We start from the raw sequence: 16446 nt of genomic DNA, 5'->3' as shown, positions 1-16446 counted from the left end.
CCTTTATCATATACTATAGTGCCTGCATGCTGGAGCATCTTGGCTGGGATTTAACCTGAGCTCTGCTGGTTTCCTTATTATAGTAATGTAATTGTAGTTTTGCAGTGACTCCAGTTTTTATTACACAGGTTACTTGTACTTGATTATAAATTCTACATCAACCTGACTTTTTTTTTTTTTAAAGCTCATTGGAATAAAAGAGGTATAATTTTAGAAATAGCTTTCTATCCAATTTCTATGACAGAATAAATGTCTTTTGTCTGCAGTGCTTGGAACTGGAAATATTTTGAGTCTTTTCAGATTTAGGAATTATGCATTTGTACATAGTGAGATACTTTGGAGATGGGGCTGAACTCACTGAATCTATATGTATACATAGTCTGAAGATAATTTTATATACGATATTATAAATTAACTTTCTGCATAAAGCTTAGTCTTTAGGTGTGGATTTCTCTGCTTGTAGCATCATATCAATGTCCAGAAAGATTCTGATTTTAGATTATTTCATATTTTCAGGTAAGGAATGTTCATTGCATCTCTCACTCCTCAGTCCAGGTTATAACCGTCCCTGTAAACTGCCTTCATAAACAAACCATTAGCTGGAAAGAAGTCTGTAGACCATAAGCAAAAGCTTTAGTGGGTTCAATTGAGGTGGTAATCGAGTTTTTTTGTTTTTTGTTTTTAAGCCACAAGCCAAACACAACAGAAAAATACTTATTGTCAGAATGTTGAAAAACTCAGTACCATTAACAGTTTCATTGTAAACTTGGACTTGTTTGGGTTTTTTTGTTTGTTTGTTTTGGTTTTGGTTTTTTGAGTCAGGGTTTCTCCGTGTAGCCCTGTCTATCCTGGACTCACTCTGTAGACCAGCTGGCCTTGAAATCAGAAAGATCCACCTTCCTCTGTTTCCTGAATGCTGGGTTTAAAGGCATGCATGCACCACCACTGCCTGGCCCAATTATTTATTTATTTATTTATTTATTTTAGTTCTCCCTTTGGAATGACTCTGACCAAAGGTCAGAAAACGTCCTTTACTGTTGCTTAGACTTTAGTTACTCCACATTGACCTCTTATATCCTAAGGATGCTTTGTGAAGGAAGAGTGGATGCTGAGGCATGACTCTGCAGTTTCTCCGGCTCTGCTTTGGTCTCTTGAGCACAATTTCTCTTGAGGACAGTGTTTTCTTCTAGACAAGTTTCCATACACAGATATTCAAGCTTCTTAGTGGTAACATTTTATGTCTTTTTTTTTTTTTTAAGAATTATTGCCATGCATTGGTGGCACATGCCTTTAATTTCAGTACTTGGGAGGTAGAGGTAGGTGGATTGCTGTGAGTTCGAGGCCAGCCTGATCTACAATTCGAGTCCAGGACAGCTAGGGCTACACAGAGAAACCCTATCTCAGGGAGGAAAAAAAAAAGAATTATTATTTATTATGTATACAATGTTCTGCCTGCATGTACACCTGCACGCCAGAAGAGGGCACCAGATCTGATTATAGATGGTTGTGAGCCATCCTGTGGTTGCTGGGAATTGAATCCAGGACCTTTGGAAGAGGCTCTTAACATCTGAGCCATCTCTGCAGCCCACTTCTTATGTCTTAAGTACAAAAGTAGCTGGCATACATTCAGTAGCAAGTGTGCTTCTCTAAAAATTTTTGTCAGCATTACAGATAATCAAAATAATTGAGGATTTCCGTTGAAGCTTTTTCTTTCTTACTGCTTTTAAAAAATACCCAATATTTAAAATGTAAATTCTGGGCCAGGCGTGGTGGCACACACCTTTAATCACAGCACTGGGTAGGCAGAAGTAGATGGATCTGTGAGGCCAGCTTTGTCTACAAAGAGAGTCCAGACCAACCAAGGCTACACAGAGAAACCCTGTTTCAAAAAAAAAGTAAATTCTGACTAACTCTTCTCACCAGCCTCATTCTTCATTGTGGCTGTCCTCACTCCCTACCTCAGCCTGCTAAGAGCTGGCATTACATGTGTGTAGTCAATCATCATCTTGAACCATCTAAAAGGTAGAATTTCCCAGAGAATATTCTCTAGCTTATAGGTGCTAAATAGAAATTGGGAACTGCTGGAATTATCATCTAAATAACTGTTCAGTTTCTTGGTATTGTTTTGTTTTGTTTTTATGGTTTTAGAGATTAAATCCAGGGTCTTGTGCATGCTGGGCAAAAACTCCACTGCCGATTTACATTCCTGCTTCCTTCTTTTGTAATGCAAATTGAGCATAGGATTTTGAGTATGTTAGTATGCTAGACAAATGATACAGCCCTGAGCTATAGCCTCAGTTCCTTCTCATATAATAGATTTCTAGCAGCTAACAGGTACTTGGAGGAACTCAGTGGGATAAGGAGGTGTGTTTTCTTACATATAAAATGGATCCCTTTTCCACACACATTGATAGACTTGATAGAATCAGAAAACCAAGAATGGGGTTTAGTATATGGTGGGGTGTGTTTGTTTGTTTTTGGTGTGTGGGGGCTTGTTTTACATTAAAAAATCAGGGAAATAAAAAATTAGATTGAGTTATGCTTGCTAAAAGAAATAAATAGCTATGAAATATACTAATGGCACTTACAGAGTATATTACACTACAGTGAACTATGTCTCCCTGTGTGTATTCGATTTATAGGTTGTTATGTTTTGAATGCAGAAGAATACAGTTTGTGGTAATTGAATGAACCAGTGTTTCCTTAAGTCGCATAGCACAAAAAAATAGATGAATAAAGTCCATGAGCAAGTAAATAAAAAAGTAGAGTCACAATTTTCTCTAGTTTAAATGTAAATGTATTAAAAGTGAATAAATAGGGCTGGAGAGGTGGCTCAGTGGTTAAGAGCACTGTCTGCTCTTCCAGAGGTCCTGAGTTCAATTCCAAATTCCCAGCAACCACATGGTGGCTCACAACCATCTATACAATGAGATCTGATGACCTCTTCTGGAATGCAAATGTACATGCAGATAGAGCATACATACACTAAATAAATAAACAAATCTTTTTTAAAAAGTGAATAAATAAATATTATAGAGGCTTTAAATAAAAATTATATATAGTGAGATATTATTAATTTGTATCTTTGAATTTTAATTATAAAATAACATTAAGTATGCCCTGGTTTGTGATGGCAAGATGGCTCAAGACATGAAGGAATTGACAACTAAGCCTGATGACCTGAAATCCATACCTAGTTCCCAAGTGGTAGATAAAAAGAGCTAGCTCCCTAAGTTATCCTTTGACCTCCACACATAAGGTGTGACACATGCACACAAAATTAAATAAATAAAAGGTAAAAAATAAGTCCCAAGCCCAGTGGTGGTAGTGGTGACACACACCTTTACTGCCAACACTTGGGAGGTAGAGACAGATGGATCTCTGTGTGTTCAAGACCATTCTTGTCTACAGAGTAAGTTCCAGGAAAGCCAGGCCTATACAGAGAAACCCTCTCTAGAAAAACAAACAAAAATTAGCCCTGATCTCCTTTCCTACAGAGGAGATGCAGAGTGGCCACCTGATCCTTAGTGTCTGTGTCTGAGCGCTGTGTACCTCGGCACAGTTAGCTGTGGCCATTGAGCAGTTTGTTGAAATGCCTGCATACCAACTCCGCAGCCTGTGGCTACCCTGGTGAGATTTAAGGCCAGGTATTTTACCAAACACCTATTTGGTTATAGTTTTTTGTTTTTGTTTTGTTTTTCGAGACAGAGTTTTTCTCTTTGTTATCTTGGCTGTCCAGGACTTACTTTGTAGGCCAGGCTGGCCTCTAACTCACAGCAATCCACTTGCCTCTGCCTCCTCAGTACTGGGATTAAAGGCGTGTGCCACCATACCCAGTTCATTTTTTAAAATGTATTAGGCAAGACTTAATGATAAGCCACTTCTTTTGACTGGAGCACAGGTAATTTTTAGAGAGCTCTGGCTATGATCGATCTTGGTTAAATCCGAGGGTAAACAAAGGAAGCCATGGTAATTAAGGCCGTAAAGAGGAAAAATAAAAGAAAATAGAAAATGTGACAGTAGCAAACTGTTAGAGGACTGCTGCACACTGCTTTATGTGCCATTGTGGGTTAGAGTTGTGAAATGCTTGTGCCTTTTGCGTATTCACTTTCTTAGTTTAGTGGAACAAATGCATGGCTATCTACAATTAGTATATAGTTGGTGATGACTAAGGTGAACATTAGTGCTGTCTTCAATAATTTGTTACTCCATGCTAAACTCTTAGGAGAGTATTTGTATGCTACAAAGATATTAATAACATCTCACTCAATGGCTTACCTTTAAAAGCAGTACCCAAGAGAATCTACGGGCAAGTTTGATTGTTTTTCTCAAATGGAATCTTAACAAATGAGAGCATCTGCTCAGGAAGCCTCGCTAGTGTGATTGGCTCGGTGTGCTCATATGTGTGCATTAGCTTATAGCATGTCTCATCACCTTCTGGCATGGGTAGTTGCATGTTCCATGTTTTCCAGTACTACTAGACTTAAAAACTGTTGAACAGGAATAATATGACTTGCTCTTGGTCATTGCTTGATGTGCCGGGTTGATTTAAGTAGATTTTTATGCTATCTTACAGACATCAACTAGTCAGGCCATCTTTCGTCTCCAGTCTGGCATCTGCCATCTCTTCCGAGAAACTTTAATTAACAAAGGTTTTGTGGAAATCCAAACACCTAAAATTATCTCAGGTATGCTTCCTAATTCTCCTATAACTAAGAAATTTAATTTTCCTAGGTGTTGCTTATGTTGTTTTAAAACTGAATAATCCCAAGAGTTGCTTTAAGGCTCAGTGCCATGAGACTGTTTGTTTCAAGGTCAATAACACCCCCATCTACAGTGTCCATATTCTTCCCCCAAGAGCCGTACTTGATGAGACCCTGTCTCAGGAAAAAAGGAAGGAAGGAAGGAAGGGAATAAGAATATCTTTTTTCTTTTTATTTATTCATTTAGTTTATATAGCCTTAAAGTAATAGATATGAAATCAGTCCAGAAAAAGGAACATTTACCTGCAATTCTTGATTTTTCTAGGTTTTCTTTATTCTCTAAGTGAATTACTTTTTAAAATTAAGAATTTACATGGAGGGAGCTGGCCATGGTGGCACACACCTGCAATCCCAGCACCCGGGAGGCAGAGACAGAGGTTGATCTCTGTGAGTTGGAGGCCAGCCTGGTGTGCAAAGTGAGTCCAGGACAGCCAGGGCTACATAAAGAAACTCTGTCTCAGAAAAACAAAAACCAAAACAAATTTAAAAAGGGAATTTACATGGATTAATGTACAATTGATTTGATAATACAAATGTTTGTATTTCAGCTGCCAGTGAAGGAGGAGCTAATGTTTTTACTGTGTCATATTTTAAAAATAATGCCTACCTCGCTCAGTCCCCACAACTGTATAAGCAGATGTGCATCTGTGCTGATTTTGAGAAGGTTTTCTGCATTGGACCAGGTAAGATATTGTCATTTATATTTTTATTAATTGTATAATCATATTGAGTTAAGTAATTGTAATAAGTCCATTAATTATAGAGTAGTTATAATATTAGAAATGCTGCAGTTAGACATTTTGAAAGCTTAAATCCTTTTATCTGCTGATTATGCAAACATTAGAATTTAAGAGCTGGAGATGTGGCTCAGTATTAGAGCATTTGTTAGTATATAAAAAGTTCTCCATTCAGTTCTCAATTTCTTCAAGGTAGAAATGACAATGTGTGCGTGCGTGCGTGCGTGAGTGCGTGCGTGCGTGCTGTATGTTTGTATCTCATTTCTAAAATGCTTACTTTGAGGACCAGCCATGCCTAGTGATACATACCTTTAATCTCAGGACTCTGAGGCAATGAATGTCAAGCAGCTCTTGTGCAGGTGCTGGGAATCAAACCTAGATCCTCTGGAAGAGAAGCCAGTGCGCTTAATTGCTGAACCATAGCCAACAACCAGCTAGGATTCCAGTTCCAGGGGATTTGTTGCTTTTGTGGGCATTGCACATACATGTTGCAGGCAAAACTCTCTCTCACTATATATATATATAAAATAAATTAAGTCTTTTAAACTTACCAAATTATTTTTACATAAGCTTTTTGATAGTTAAAGTTTAAGCTTTTACTATAGAGAAATTGGCCCAAAATTGAAATGTTTTAACTTTCTGAAATTACTAAACAGTTATTTGTCAGACATGTATTGCATGTGTGCTCTTATGCTAGGTGCCATGTCCATAAAAGAGTCAGCAGCACTCATCAGATGCTGGTGGGGAGGGATCTTGGTAAATGCAGGCTCTAGTAGTACATCTGTGGTGAAACCTGGGTCTTGACTCTCACAAACATCCCGATAACTACTGGTCCTCCTGGTTTACAGACCATGCCTTGAGTGAAAAGGAAACAAATGTTATCCCCACTTCTGACACTTAATAAGCCATGCATGCATAGATCAGTCACAAGGAATACGTAAATGAATTACAAAATAAGTCCATGATTATATATCTGTAAATGACATCATCTTTAAGTCTGTGTTAGGGAGCCATATAAGCCAATACTCAGAAAGCTGAGGCAGGAGGATTATTGTGGGTTCCAGACAGCCAGGGCTACTAGTGAGACCCTGTCTCAAAAGAAAAATAAGCATCAGAATGTGCTGTACAGTAAACAGTGAGTGTAGAAAGAGTGTTTGCTGGGATCACTGTGAAATAAAAATCAAAGTAAAGTGGGCTTTAAGGATGTAGTAGGATATGGAGAAACTGAGGTGCTGTTCTAGTCAGAAGGAGCAGAATGGGCGAAAAGCATGGATCACCAGAGAAAACAGAAATAAGAATGGTTAGAAATTGTAGGTATAGGCTAAGATTAAATTAGAAAGTATAAAGGTTTCAGACTTTTGTCATTTTATGTCTTGTGACAGTAGTCTTCTGGGAGCCCTTGTGAGTTTCTAAGCAGGGATGTAGCATATAAATCCTACTGTGTCACTGTGGTGAAAGGTGAGTCGAGCTGGTCTGACGGGTTGCAGGGAGCTGCAGAGATCGTGGGAGCTAGGCAGGGAGTTGCTGGGAAGTGTATGGTGTTACTTCATTCATGCAGCCTCATTCTGCTTGAGCTCTATCTTAATAAGATGGAGACAAGCCCACTGTAACGGTCATAATTGAGTCTGTTTTTAATTATTGAGGTTGTGCTTCAGGATCTTGCATCCCCTGGGGGTTCTCAAGAGCATTTGGTTCTGCTTTTCTCTAGGACTTGGGAGTTTGTAGTGACCTTGTCATATGGGAGAATGCTGAGACAGATGGCCTATCAGTGCCCTGTCTCACTCCATGGGGGTGGGACAATAGTACCACTTGGCACTACCAAGTAGATATCTGAATTTAAGTCATCAGTTACCCGAGACCTAAGACACCGTGCTGTTTTTCTTTGGTTAACAGTTTTCAGAGCCGAGGACTCTAATACCCATAGACATCTGACTGAATTTGTTGGTTTGGATATTGAAATGGCTTTTAATTATCATTACCATGAAGTTGTAGAAGAAATTGCTGACACCTTGGTGCAAATATTCAAAGGACTTCAAGAAAGGTTAAAATTATCCTAAAATGACCTTAATTTCAAAACAATTGCAGCTTCTTGTTTTTTTGGTTTGTTGTTGTTGTTTGTTTGTTTTTTGGTTGAGGGAGGGGTGATGGGGTCAACAGTTTGAAAAATAGCCCTTCTCTATCTTACCGGCTATCTGCAAACATTTGTTTTTCTTTCCCTTGTAATTTGGGCTATCAGGCTTGTGCCACATCCCACTTATTGTTTATGCTGCAGAACAATCTACAGCTAAGGACTGTCAGTGACTTAAAACACTGAGAGACGTGAGCAGGGTCAACAGCCAAAGCGACAGCCATTTCCAAATCAGTGACTCTACCAGGTGTGCACACACCTGTAATCCCATATGGAGTACAGACCTCTTTTGCTTTTGAGTTATGCATCTATGAGGGTATGTGCATGTGTGAGTGCAAGTGTCCTCAGAGTCTAGAAGAGCGTGTCAAGTTTTCTGACACTAGAGTTACAGGTGGCTGTGAACCGCCTGAGTGAACTCAGGTCCTCTACAGTGGAAGGAAGTATGCTGTTAACTACTGAACCGGCTCTCCAGTACTTTAAAACGTTTTTTAAATTAGAGACATCAAACCTTTCAAACCCCGTGAATTTAGTTAGCATTGTCAGTCTACGGCTAATACTTGTTATACCTATTTTCCTTCCCTGTATTTGAAGTATGTCTCTTATCATTTCATCCACAAATATTTTAGCAAAGTTTTAAATCTTATTAAATCTTATTGAAATATCTTTGAGCCAGGTATGGTGGCTTACAACTTTTAGATGTCTGCCTTGTTCCCCCATTCCTGCTGTGCTTTCTAAGTTATTTAAGGAAGGCTGCTGCTTTCCTGTTGTGATAGCCCCACAGTCCAGTGCCTACTCTCTGCATAGTAGGCCAAGAAAAACGATAGCTGCAGAGAGCTGTGTTTCTATTGTGGAAAATGCTTTATTTTTTCCTGATACCCCGGTTAGCCTCATGCTTGCTATCCTTTATGTTACTGTGATTTTTTTTTTTAAACCACAAAACCAAGAAATGGAATTAAATGTTTTACGTATGCTAATGCTTAACAATTTGATAATGCTTTTCTTAGTACAGTCACAGGTTCAAAGACTGATATTGTATATTGCTTATAGTGACCTCTTGTGGAAGAAACATTTAACATCTTATTAACTAAAGCATTTTACATACAGGTTTCAGACTGAAATTCAAACTGTAAATAAACAGTTCCCATGTGAGCCATTCAAATTTTTGGAGCCAACTTTAAGACTGGAGTATTGTGAAGCTCTGGCTATGCTTAGAGAAGCAGGGGTTGACATGGGTGACGAGGAAGATCTAAGGTTAGTCTCTGTTTTGTTTGTTTTAATGCTTAGGTTAAATGTATTTCACTTATCTGATAACTTTTATTAACTTTGGTATTTTGTACGCTACTACTTTACACACTAAAAAGTAAAATGTTATATTAGTATTATCTGCCTATGTTTAATAATTTTGTCTGTAACTTTTCATTTTTCTCCCAACTTATAACCCTTTGAAGAATATAGGAAGACAAACCAGGTAGCACAGAAGTAATCACAAGTACTCAAGAGGCAAGCAGTTTACTAATGCAAAGCTTGCCTGGACTATAGAACAATTTCTGGACCAGCCTGAGTTTAGTGAGACCCTGCCTCAAAATGAATGAAAAGGAAATCTGGAAAGATGGCTCTCTATATAAGACTAACTGCTGTTCTTGCAAAACACATGCAAACAATCACACACTACCAATTTGTTTAAATCTTTAAAATATATATATATTTAAATATATATATTATATAATATTAAGAACTGGAGAGGTGTCTCAGCAGTTAAGAGCACTTGCTGTTCTTTCAGAGGATCCAGGTTTGGTTCCCAGCCATCTGTAACTCCTCTTCTAGGAGACCCATGGCCTTACAGGGCACTAGGCATTCATGTAGTACACATACATACATACATGCAGGCAAAACAGTCATACACATAAAATAAAAAGCTTCTTTTAAAGATATTTCATAGCCAGGCATGGTGGCATACACCTTTAATCCTAGCACTCAGGAGGCAGAGGCAGGTGGGTCTCTGTGAGGTCAAGGCCAACATGGTCTATTTAGTGAAAACCCAGACAGCCAAGACTATGAAGAGAGAGAGCTTATCTCAAGAAACAGACAAATAACAACAACAAAAGTGTGTGCATGTATAACGAATTAAAGGGGGCATGGAGGGCACAGCTCAGTGGTAGAGCCTGATCTAATGTAATGCATTTCATTCAGAGGTTTCTGGCCAACGTAGTTAAGTCATCATGCCAGTATGTAGTAGATAGAGAGAACTGAAAGGTAACGGTTGCCTTTCTTTATTACTTTTATTTTTTTATCCAAATATATATATATATATATATATTAACTCTAAGCCCATTGTTTATTAAAGAAAAAATAAAACTTTCAGCATATCCTTTATTGCTAAAAGAAACCATAGATTTTATAATTAGTTCAATTCAATTAATATATTTTTTGAGTATTTTGGGGGGTATTTTGGTTGGTTGGTTTTTTGATTTTGTTTGGTAGATTGGTTTGCGGGGGGGGTGGTTCTTTTTGGTTTTTCCAGACAGAGTCTCTCTGTTAGCATTGGCTGTCCTGGACTTACTTTGTAGACCAGGCTGGCCTCAAACTCACAGTGATCTGCCGTTTGTTTTGTTTTGTTTCTGTGTAGCTTGTCTGTCCTGGACTCACTTTGTAGACCAGGCTGGCCTCAAACTCACAGCAATCTGCCTGCCTCTGCCTCCCTGAACACTAGGATTATAGGCATGCACCACCACACCCAGCTTTGGGAATTGTTTTTGTTTTCTTTTGTTTTTGTTTCAATAATTTATTTCATTTTAATTTATGTGCATTGGTGTGAGGGTGTCAGATCCATTGGAACTGGAGTTAGAGACAGTTGTGAACTGCCTTGTGGGTGCTGAGAATTGAACCCAGGTCCTGTGGTAAAGAGTAGACAGTGCCATCTCTTCAGCTCCGGGGAATTGTTTTTAAGTAACAGACACTAGAGAAGGCACCTTTGACCACAGGTTGCCTTTAAAGACTTGACTATACTGGTTATTATTCTATTACAAACCTTTGTGGAATAATGAAAAGGGAGACTTTTTAATGACAAAACCTTCTGGCCCACTGGATTTTATTTTACATAATTAGTAAAGTTTATCTCTCCTGTTTCAATGGAATACTAACCTCTTCCTGGTTTTAAACGTTAGAGCAGTATTTGTATGTGCACTACGTAGCGGGGGGGTGGGGGGGGGAGGTGCACTTGTAGGTGGCTTCCTGAAATGCTTGTCCTAAAAAAAGAAGCTAAGTGGACAGCTGACAGTATGTTTAGATCAAAGTTCATTATCCTTTGAGAACCTCAAATAGAAAGGAGCTTTATTAATTTAAGAAGTATTTTAAATTGTTATTTGGTGGGGACTGGAGAAATGGTTCAGTGAGTTTAGTTCTCAGCACTCATATTAGATGGCTTCACAACTGCCTATGTAACTCCAGCTCCAGGGTACCCAACACCCACACATTTAAAGACAAATCTTAAAAATAAAGGAGTTTCTGTTTCACATTCAAACAGTACTTTCATGTTTCTTTTTCAGTACACCAAATGAAAAACTGTTGGGTCGTTTGGTGAAAGAAAAGGTAGGATTCACATATGTGTTGTGTTTTTGTTTTTAATCTGAGATGTACCTTAGGAGACTACAATAGCAGAATATTCTTCCATCTTCCTACAGTGATATGTTTCCAGAGTTAGTAAAGAGAACTATATTTTTGTTCTTAGAAAAAGAAAAATGTTTAGGCAGATTCTGACATTCTGACCAACTGTTTGAGTTCAGTGTGTGACATTGTGCAGTCACACCGAAGTGCCTCTCTCTAAAGGACACTTGAGACTTTCAGATAGTGAGGAAGGGCCTCTGAGCTGTAAAAGGTCTTACCAAGCACTGTTGCTCTTACTTTCTACAACTAAAACAAAAGGAGATGAAAGCTTCTCTTAGTTGTGTTCTTATTAAAGAGGACAGCAGTTTAATGAAGTTTACAAAGTCCTTGAGCTCCTCCTGCTGGTTGCACGTGACCCAGTTAAGCTTACTGGAAGCCCTGCAGGGTTAGCAACACACAGCCGCTGCTTCAGCGATCCTGTCACTCTGTTGCAACTTTAACAAAGACTATGTAGTCAAGGAAGAGCTGAAATGCAATTGCTTTTTAACTCATCCTGTGAGATAGTTAAAAAAAAAAAAAAAAAAAAGTCAAACACTTTAACAGTGTTTAGTTTGTTTCCATTTGAAGAGCATTACCCATTTGTATTTAGGTATCTAAACAGAAAGCTAGATTATGAGGAAAATAATTCAGGGGTTTATGTTGACATAATTATTAATATAAAACTTCCATAAAATATTATGTAATTTAACATAGTTTCTTCTTTTTAATAGTATGATACAGACTTTTATGTTCTTGATAAATATCCATTGGCTGTAAGACCTTTCTATACCATGCCTGACCCAAGAAATCCTGTGAGTAACTTGATCTCAAATCACCTATTTGTAGGGAAGAAAGAGAACTTTTTAGTAACCACAGTTGAATGTTGTAGCAAATTAGTCGTGGGAACCTAAATTAAATTTCTGGGTAATTTTTTTCTAAACATTTATTGAGGTAGAGGTTATAAATGCTAAATAGTACTAGGTACTCGGAGTTTAGTGAGAATTTCATTGTTGACTTTGAATTTGGGGTTCATTTAAAAAAATTTTTATACTAAGTTGGCAAATTGTGGGGTTTTTTTCCTTTTTATAATTTTATTTTATATGCATAGGTGTGAGGATGTCAGATTCCTTGGAACTGGAGTTATAAACAGTTGTGAGCTGTTACATGGGTGCTAGGAATTGAACCTGCATCCTATCAAAGAGTGGCCATTGTTTTTAACCGCTGAGCCATTTCTGCAGCCTGTAAATTGTGGTTTCGTTTAATAGCTTTGAAGAAAATCAAAGCTTACATTGTATTTTGGAGTTAATAATCTAGATGCCTTATAGCTTTTGCTTTGCAATAGTTCTCATCCCTTAGAACTCATAAGCCATCTGGAGGGCTTGGGATTTATTTTTTGTCTTACTGTTTCTGCTTTGTTTGTTTGTTTATTAATTCAAGGTCTTACCGTGTATCTCTAATTGTCCTGGAACTTGCTGGGTAGATTAGGCTGGCATGGAAAACAGAGCTCTGCCTGCCTCTGCCTCCCCAAGTGTACATCACCAGCAAAAGGCTGGATGGCATTCCAGTTTCTAATCATTGGTCTGGGGCAGGGTTTAGAGGTTAGCAATAACAAGAAGTTCAAAGTAATGCTGAAATGATCTGGGAATCAGAGCCTTTGTTTATTTGAAAGGTAAACTGATAGTATCAAATGCCTGATAGGCAACAAGTTAAGCATAGCTTAATCCAGTTTCAACTTAACTCCTTAAAAGAGCTTTCTTTTATTGTTTGGTCTCTGGGTGGGCGGGGTCTCTATATAGCCTTGGCTGTCCTGAACTCACTTTGTAAACCAGACTGGCCCCAAACTCAGAAATCTGCCTGCTTCTGCCTCTCCGAGTGCTGGGATTACAGACATAGGCCACGGCGCCCCAGCTTAAAAGAGCTTTCTTAAATGGACTAAATATCTATTGACAATTTGCATTAAAAACTGACCAGAATTCATGTCTTTTAAAAAGACTTTTCAGGTGATAAAGTGAAATAAAAACAAGCACCATTGCTTTAGATGAAGTGTTCTGATTATTGGGAGGTGTAGTAAAGAGAGGATGAAAATCTGAACAGAGAAAACAAAAACTATTCTGCCCTTAGCAGTTCTGCCATAGAGAGAAAATTATGTTAAAGGGTAATCATTAATTTGGGAAAGACAGCATAGTTTTTTTGTTTTTGTTTTTTTTAGCCCACATGTTTATCATGAGAAAAGTGTGATAGCATAGTACTTGAAGAATGGTGGTGGCTCACTCACTTCTATTCTGCAGAAACAGTCCAACTCTTACGATATGTTCATGAGAGGAGAAGAAATACTGTCCGGAGCACAAAGAATACATGATCCTCAGTTGCTAACAGAGAGGGCTTTACACCATGGAATTGGTAGGTAATTTAAATATCTAAACTGTATATTATAAAAACACATTATAAGCATTTTAAAGATGTCTCATAAGTCTTCCCCCCAAATCTTCATTTTAGTGATTGCTTTGTTTCATAATAGATAATAATTTGTGTTTCCTTTTTATAGATTTGGAGAAAATCAAAGCTTACATTGATTCCTTCCGCTTTGGAGCCCCTCCTCATGCTGGTGGAGGCATTGGTAATTGCTTATAATTAATTTTGTAAACTCAAGGCTATAAAAGGAGCCTGGAAAGATGGCTCAGTGATTAAGAGAACTTGTTGTTCTTGCAGAAGACCTGAGTTCAGTTCCCAATACCCACATAGCAGCCCACAACCGTTTATAACTCCAGTTTCACAGAACTTGATGCCATCTTCTGGCCTCAGCAGGCTCCTGCACACATAATAGTTAGTGCACATAAACGCACATGTGTTCACATACACAAGTAAATAAATAAACAAATTGTAAATGCCTTAAAACAGTGTTTCCACAGTGATTAGTACAAAATTGATATTTACATGTTACCTAACTCCATATAAAAACAGTAACCCAAAATGGATCCAGGACGTAATGAGAAGGCTAACATAATCTGTGCCTAGCATGTACAAGGTTGGGTTTGACTCCTAGCACTTAAAGAGGGGAAAGGCAATTAGAGTATAGTGCTCAGTGCTTGCCTTGTCAGCACAGTCCCTGCATTTGATCCCCACACAAACTGTGGGGGAGGGGGCAAGCGGGAAAAGAAAGTAAAAGAGGTTAGAAGATGGCTGAGGTGAAAGTACTTTCTACTCTTTCTGACAACTGGAGTTGAGTTCCTAGGACCCATATCAGGGGGCTCACAGTCACCTAAAACTTCAGCTTCAAGGGATCTGAGGATGCCTCTGAAGTTAAAATAAGAATAAAAAGGCGGCCTGCATAAGAAGAAATATTTACAGGATATATATTTGATAAGAGGTGAATATCCACAATAAAAAACTCAAGTTCAAAATGGACAAAGAACCTGAACAGAAATTTCAGGTTCCAAAAGAGTTGGGTGGCGAGTGCATGAGCAGAGGTGCTCAGCAGCACCAATCGTCCGCAAGGCACGCCTTCACATGGCTGGGGCACTGCCTCCTTAAGCTGAAATAATAACCACCAGGGAAACGTGTAGGATCAGTATGCCCACTGCAGAAAACAGAATTGTAGTTCCTCACCAAGATAAGGACTCATATACCATAGGATCCAACAGTCGATTTCTATGTATGGACAGTAAAGAAAGAATTACCACATTACCTAGCAGTTCAGTTCTGTGTATGTGCCCAAAAGAATTGGAATATTCAAAGAAATATTTATGCTTATAAATATCCATCCAGGTATCCATATAGATAAATGGGCCAGCAGAATGTGGTACTGGCTAAGGATCCTGTCTGGCCTGTTCATGACCAGAAGTAATTCAGATTTTGTATTGTCTTGAATTTTGGAATAATTTCATAGACTTTACCATTGAGAATCCTTTAGTGCTGTTTGATGCGCCCAAAATTTCAGGTTTTAGAATATTTTGGGTTTCTGGAATAAGATGTTCAACCTATATGCCAAGTAGTCTTAAAAAGAAAGTGAATAAATAAGCCAGTCTCAAAAGGGCAAATTATGTACGATTCTACTTTGCTGGTGTAGAGTGGTTAGGGTTAGAAGCAAAGAATAGATGAGTGAATGCCTATGTCTGGGAGAGGAAGAAAAGTATTTCATACATATAGTTTCAGTTTTATAAAAGAAAACAATATGTTCCACCAAACAGCTATTAGAACTTGTAAATGAGAGGTTTTCAAATAGGGATTAACTGTCATTTTTTTGTCCACAGGCTTGGAAAGAGTGACGATGCTGTTTTTAGGATTGCATAATGTACGTCAGACCTCCATGTTTCCTCGTGACCCCAAACGACTCACGCCTTAAAGCCACACTTTTTATTCTCTCCAGTAACCTGCTGCTGATCAGGTTATACCTGAGGTACTTAAGATACGCAGCAGAAGAAATGTCTTACTAAAGAGCTACAACTATTTTTTAAGTAGTTCAGTACAAATGAATTTCAGAAAAACATTTTAGAAGTTCAGATATCCTTCAATAGGAAGTGCTTGAACCTTTTAATGAGAAATTTCTGTAGTTGAAATTCATAGTTTCTCACTACAGGAAATGTTAAGGAGAATTTAAACAGTTTAGGATTGTATAATTTTTTTCTTTTTTACATTATGGTGGCCATCGTACTAATGTTCTAAATTTTCAGTATTTGAACTTTTAACTCTTGACATTGTGGGGAAAAAAGAATTGGAAAAATTACCCTTATTTTAACAACTATAAATTGGTATGTCATAGAAAATTAGAGTATGAGTTCTTAAAAGTTACCTTCAGAAATCATGTGAAGCAACTGAGAACACTGGCTACAGACAATAACTCTGAAACATTGTTACAATTTCTTAGGCTGAAATTCAATAAAAACTTAAAGCTAATGATAGTTTCGTGTGAGTTTATAGAAATCTGATTTTGTGACTGCATGTTGGTATATAGACATTAAGAAAATAAAAAGCAAACTGGCCTTATAAATATGAGACATGAACAGTGATACAGAGTGGGGAGTGCGTTGCAGTGGGGACAGGAGCCTGCAGTGTAAGGTTATCCTCTGCTACATGAGACCCTGCCTCAAAAGTAAGCGTGTGGAGAATCTACAGAAACATGTAAATATCTTGATATATATTGGTGCACTGGCAGACAGTATGAATTAGTCTGTCATGG

General features: G+C 38.0%; 1 protein-coding gene across 1 annotated transcript in view; it reads left to right on the top strand.

Annotated features, from left to right (window-relative positions):
- The window catches only part of Dars1 (aspartyl-tRNA synthetase 1), a 52764-nt gene extending 36573 nt beyond the window's left edge, over positions 1 to 16191 (top strand). Inside the window, exons 8-16 of the mRNA XM_051147318.1 lie at positions 4577 to 4688; positions 5312 to 5446; positions 7394 to 7541; positions 8733 to 8879; positions 11174 to 11216; positions 12002 to 12082; positions 13559 to 13670; positions 13816 to 13887; positions 15521 to 16191. Of these exons, the coding sequence (XP_051003275.1) occupies positions 4577 to 4688; positions 5312 to 5446; positions 7394 to 7541; positions 8733 to 8879; positions 11174 to 11216; positions 12002 to 12082; positions 13559 to 13670; positions 13816 to 13887; positions 15521 to 15612 (942 nt within the window). The 3' untranslated portion in view covers positions 15613 to 16191. The remainder of the gene's footprint in view (positions 1 to 4576; positions 4689 to 5311; positions 5447 to 7393; positions 7542 to 8732; positions 8880 to 11173; positions 11217 to 12001; positions 12083 to 13558; positions 13671 to 13815; positions 13888 to 15520) is intronic.
- Positions 16192 to 16446: the final 255 nt, after the last annotated feature.

This window comes from Acomys russatus, chromosome 6 (assembly GCF_903995435.1).
Source record: "Acomys russatus chromosome 6, mAcoRus1.1, whole genome shotgun sequence".
Lineage (NCBI taxonomy): Eukaryota > Metazoa > Chordata > Mammalia > Rodentia > Muridae > Acomys > Acomys russatus.
Note: the sequence above shows the minus strand (reverse complement) of the source record. Positions and strands in the feature narration are given on the sequence as shown.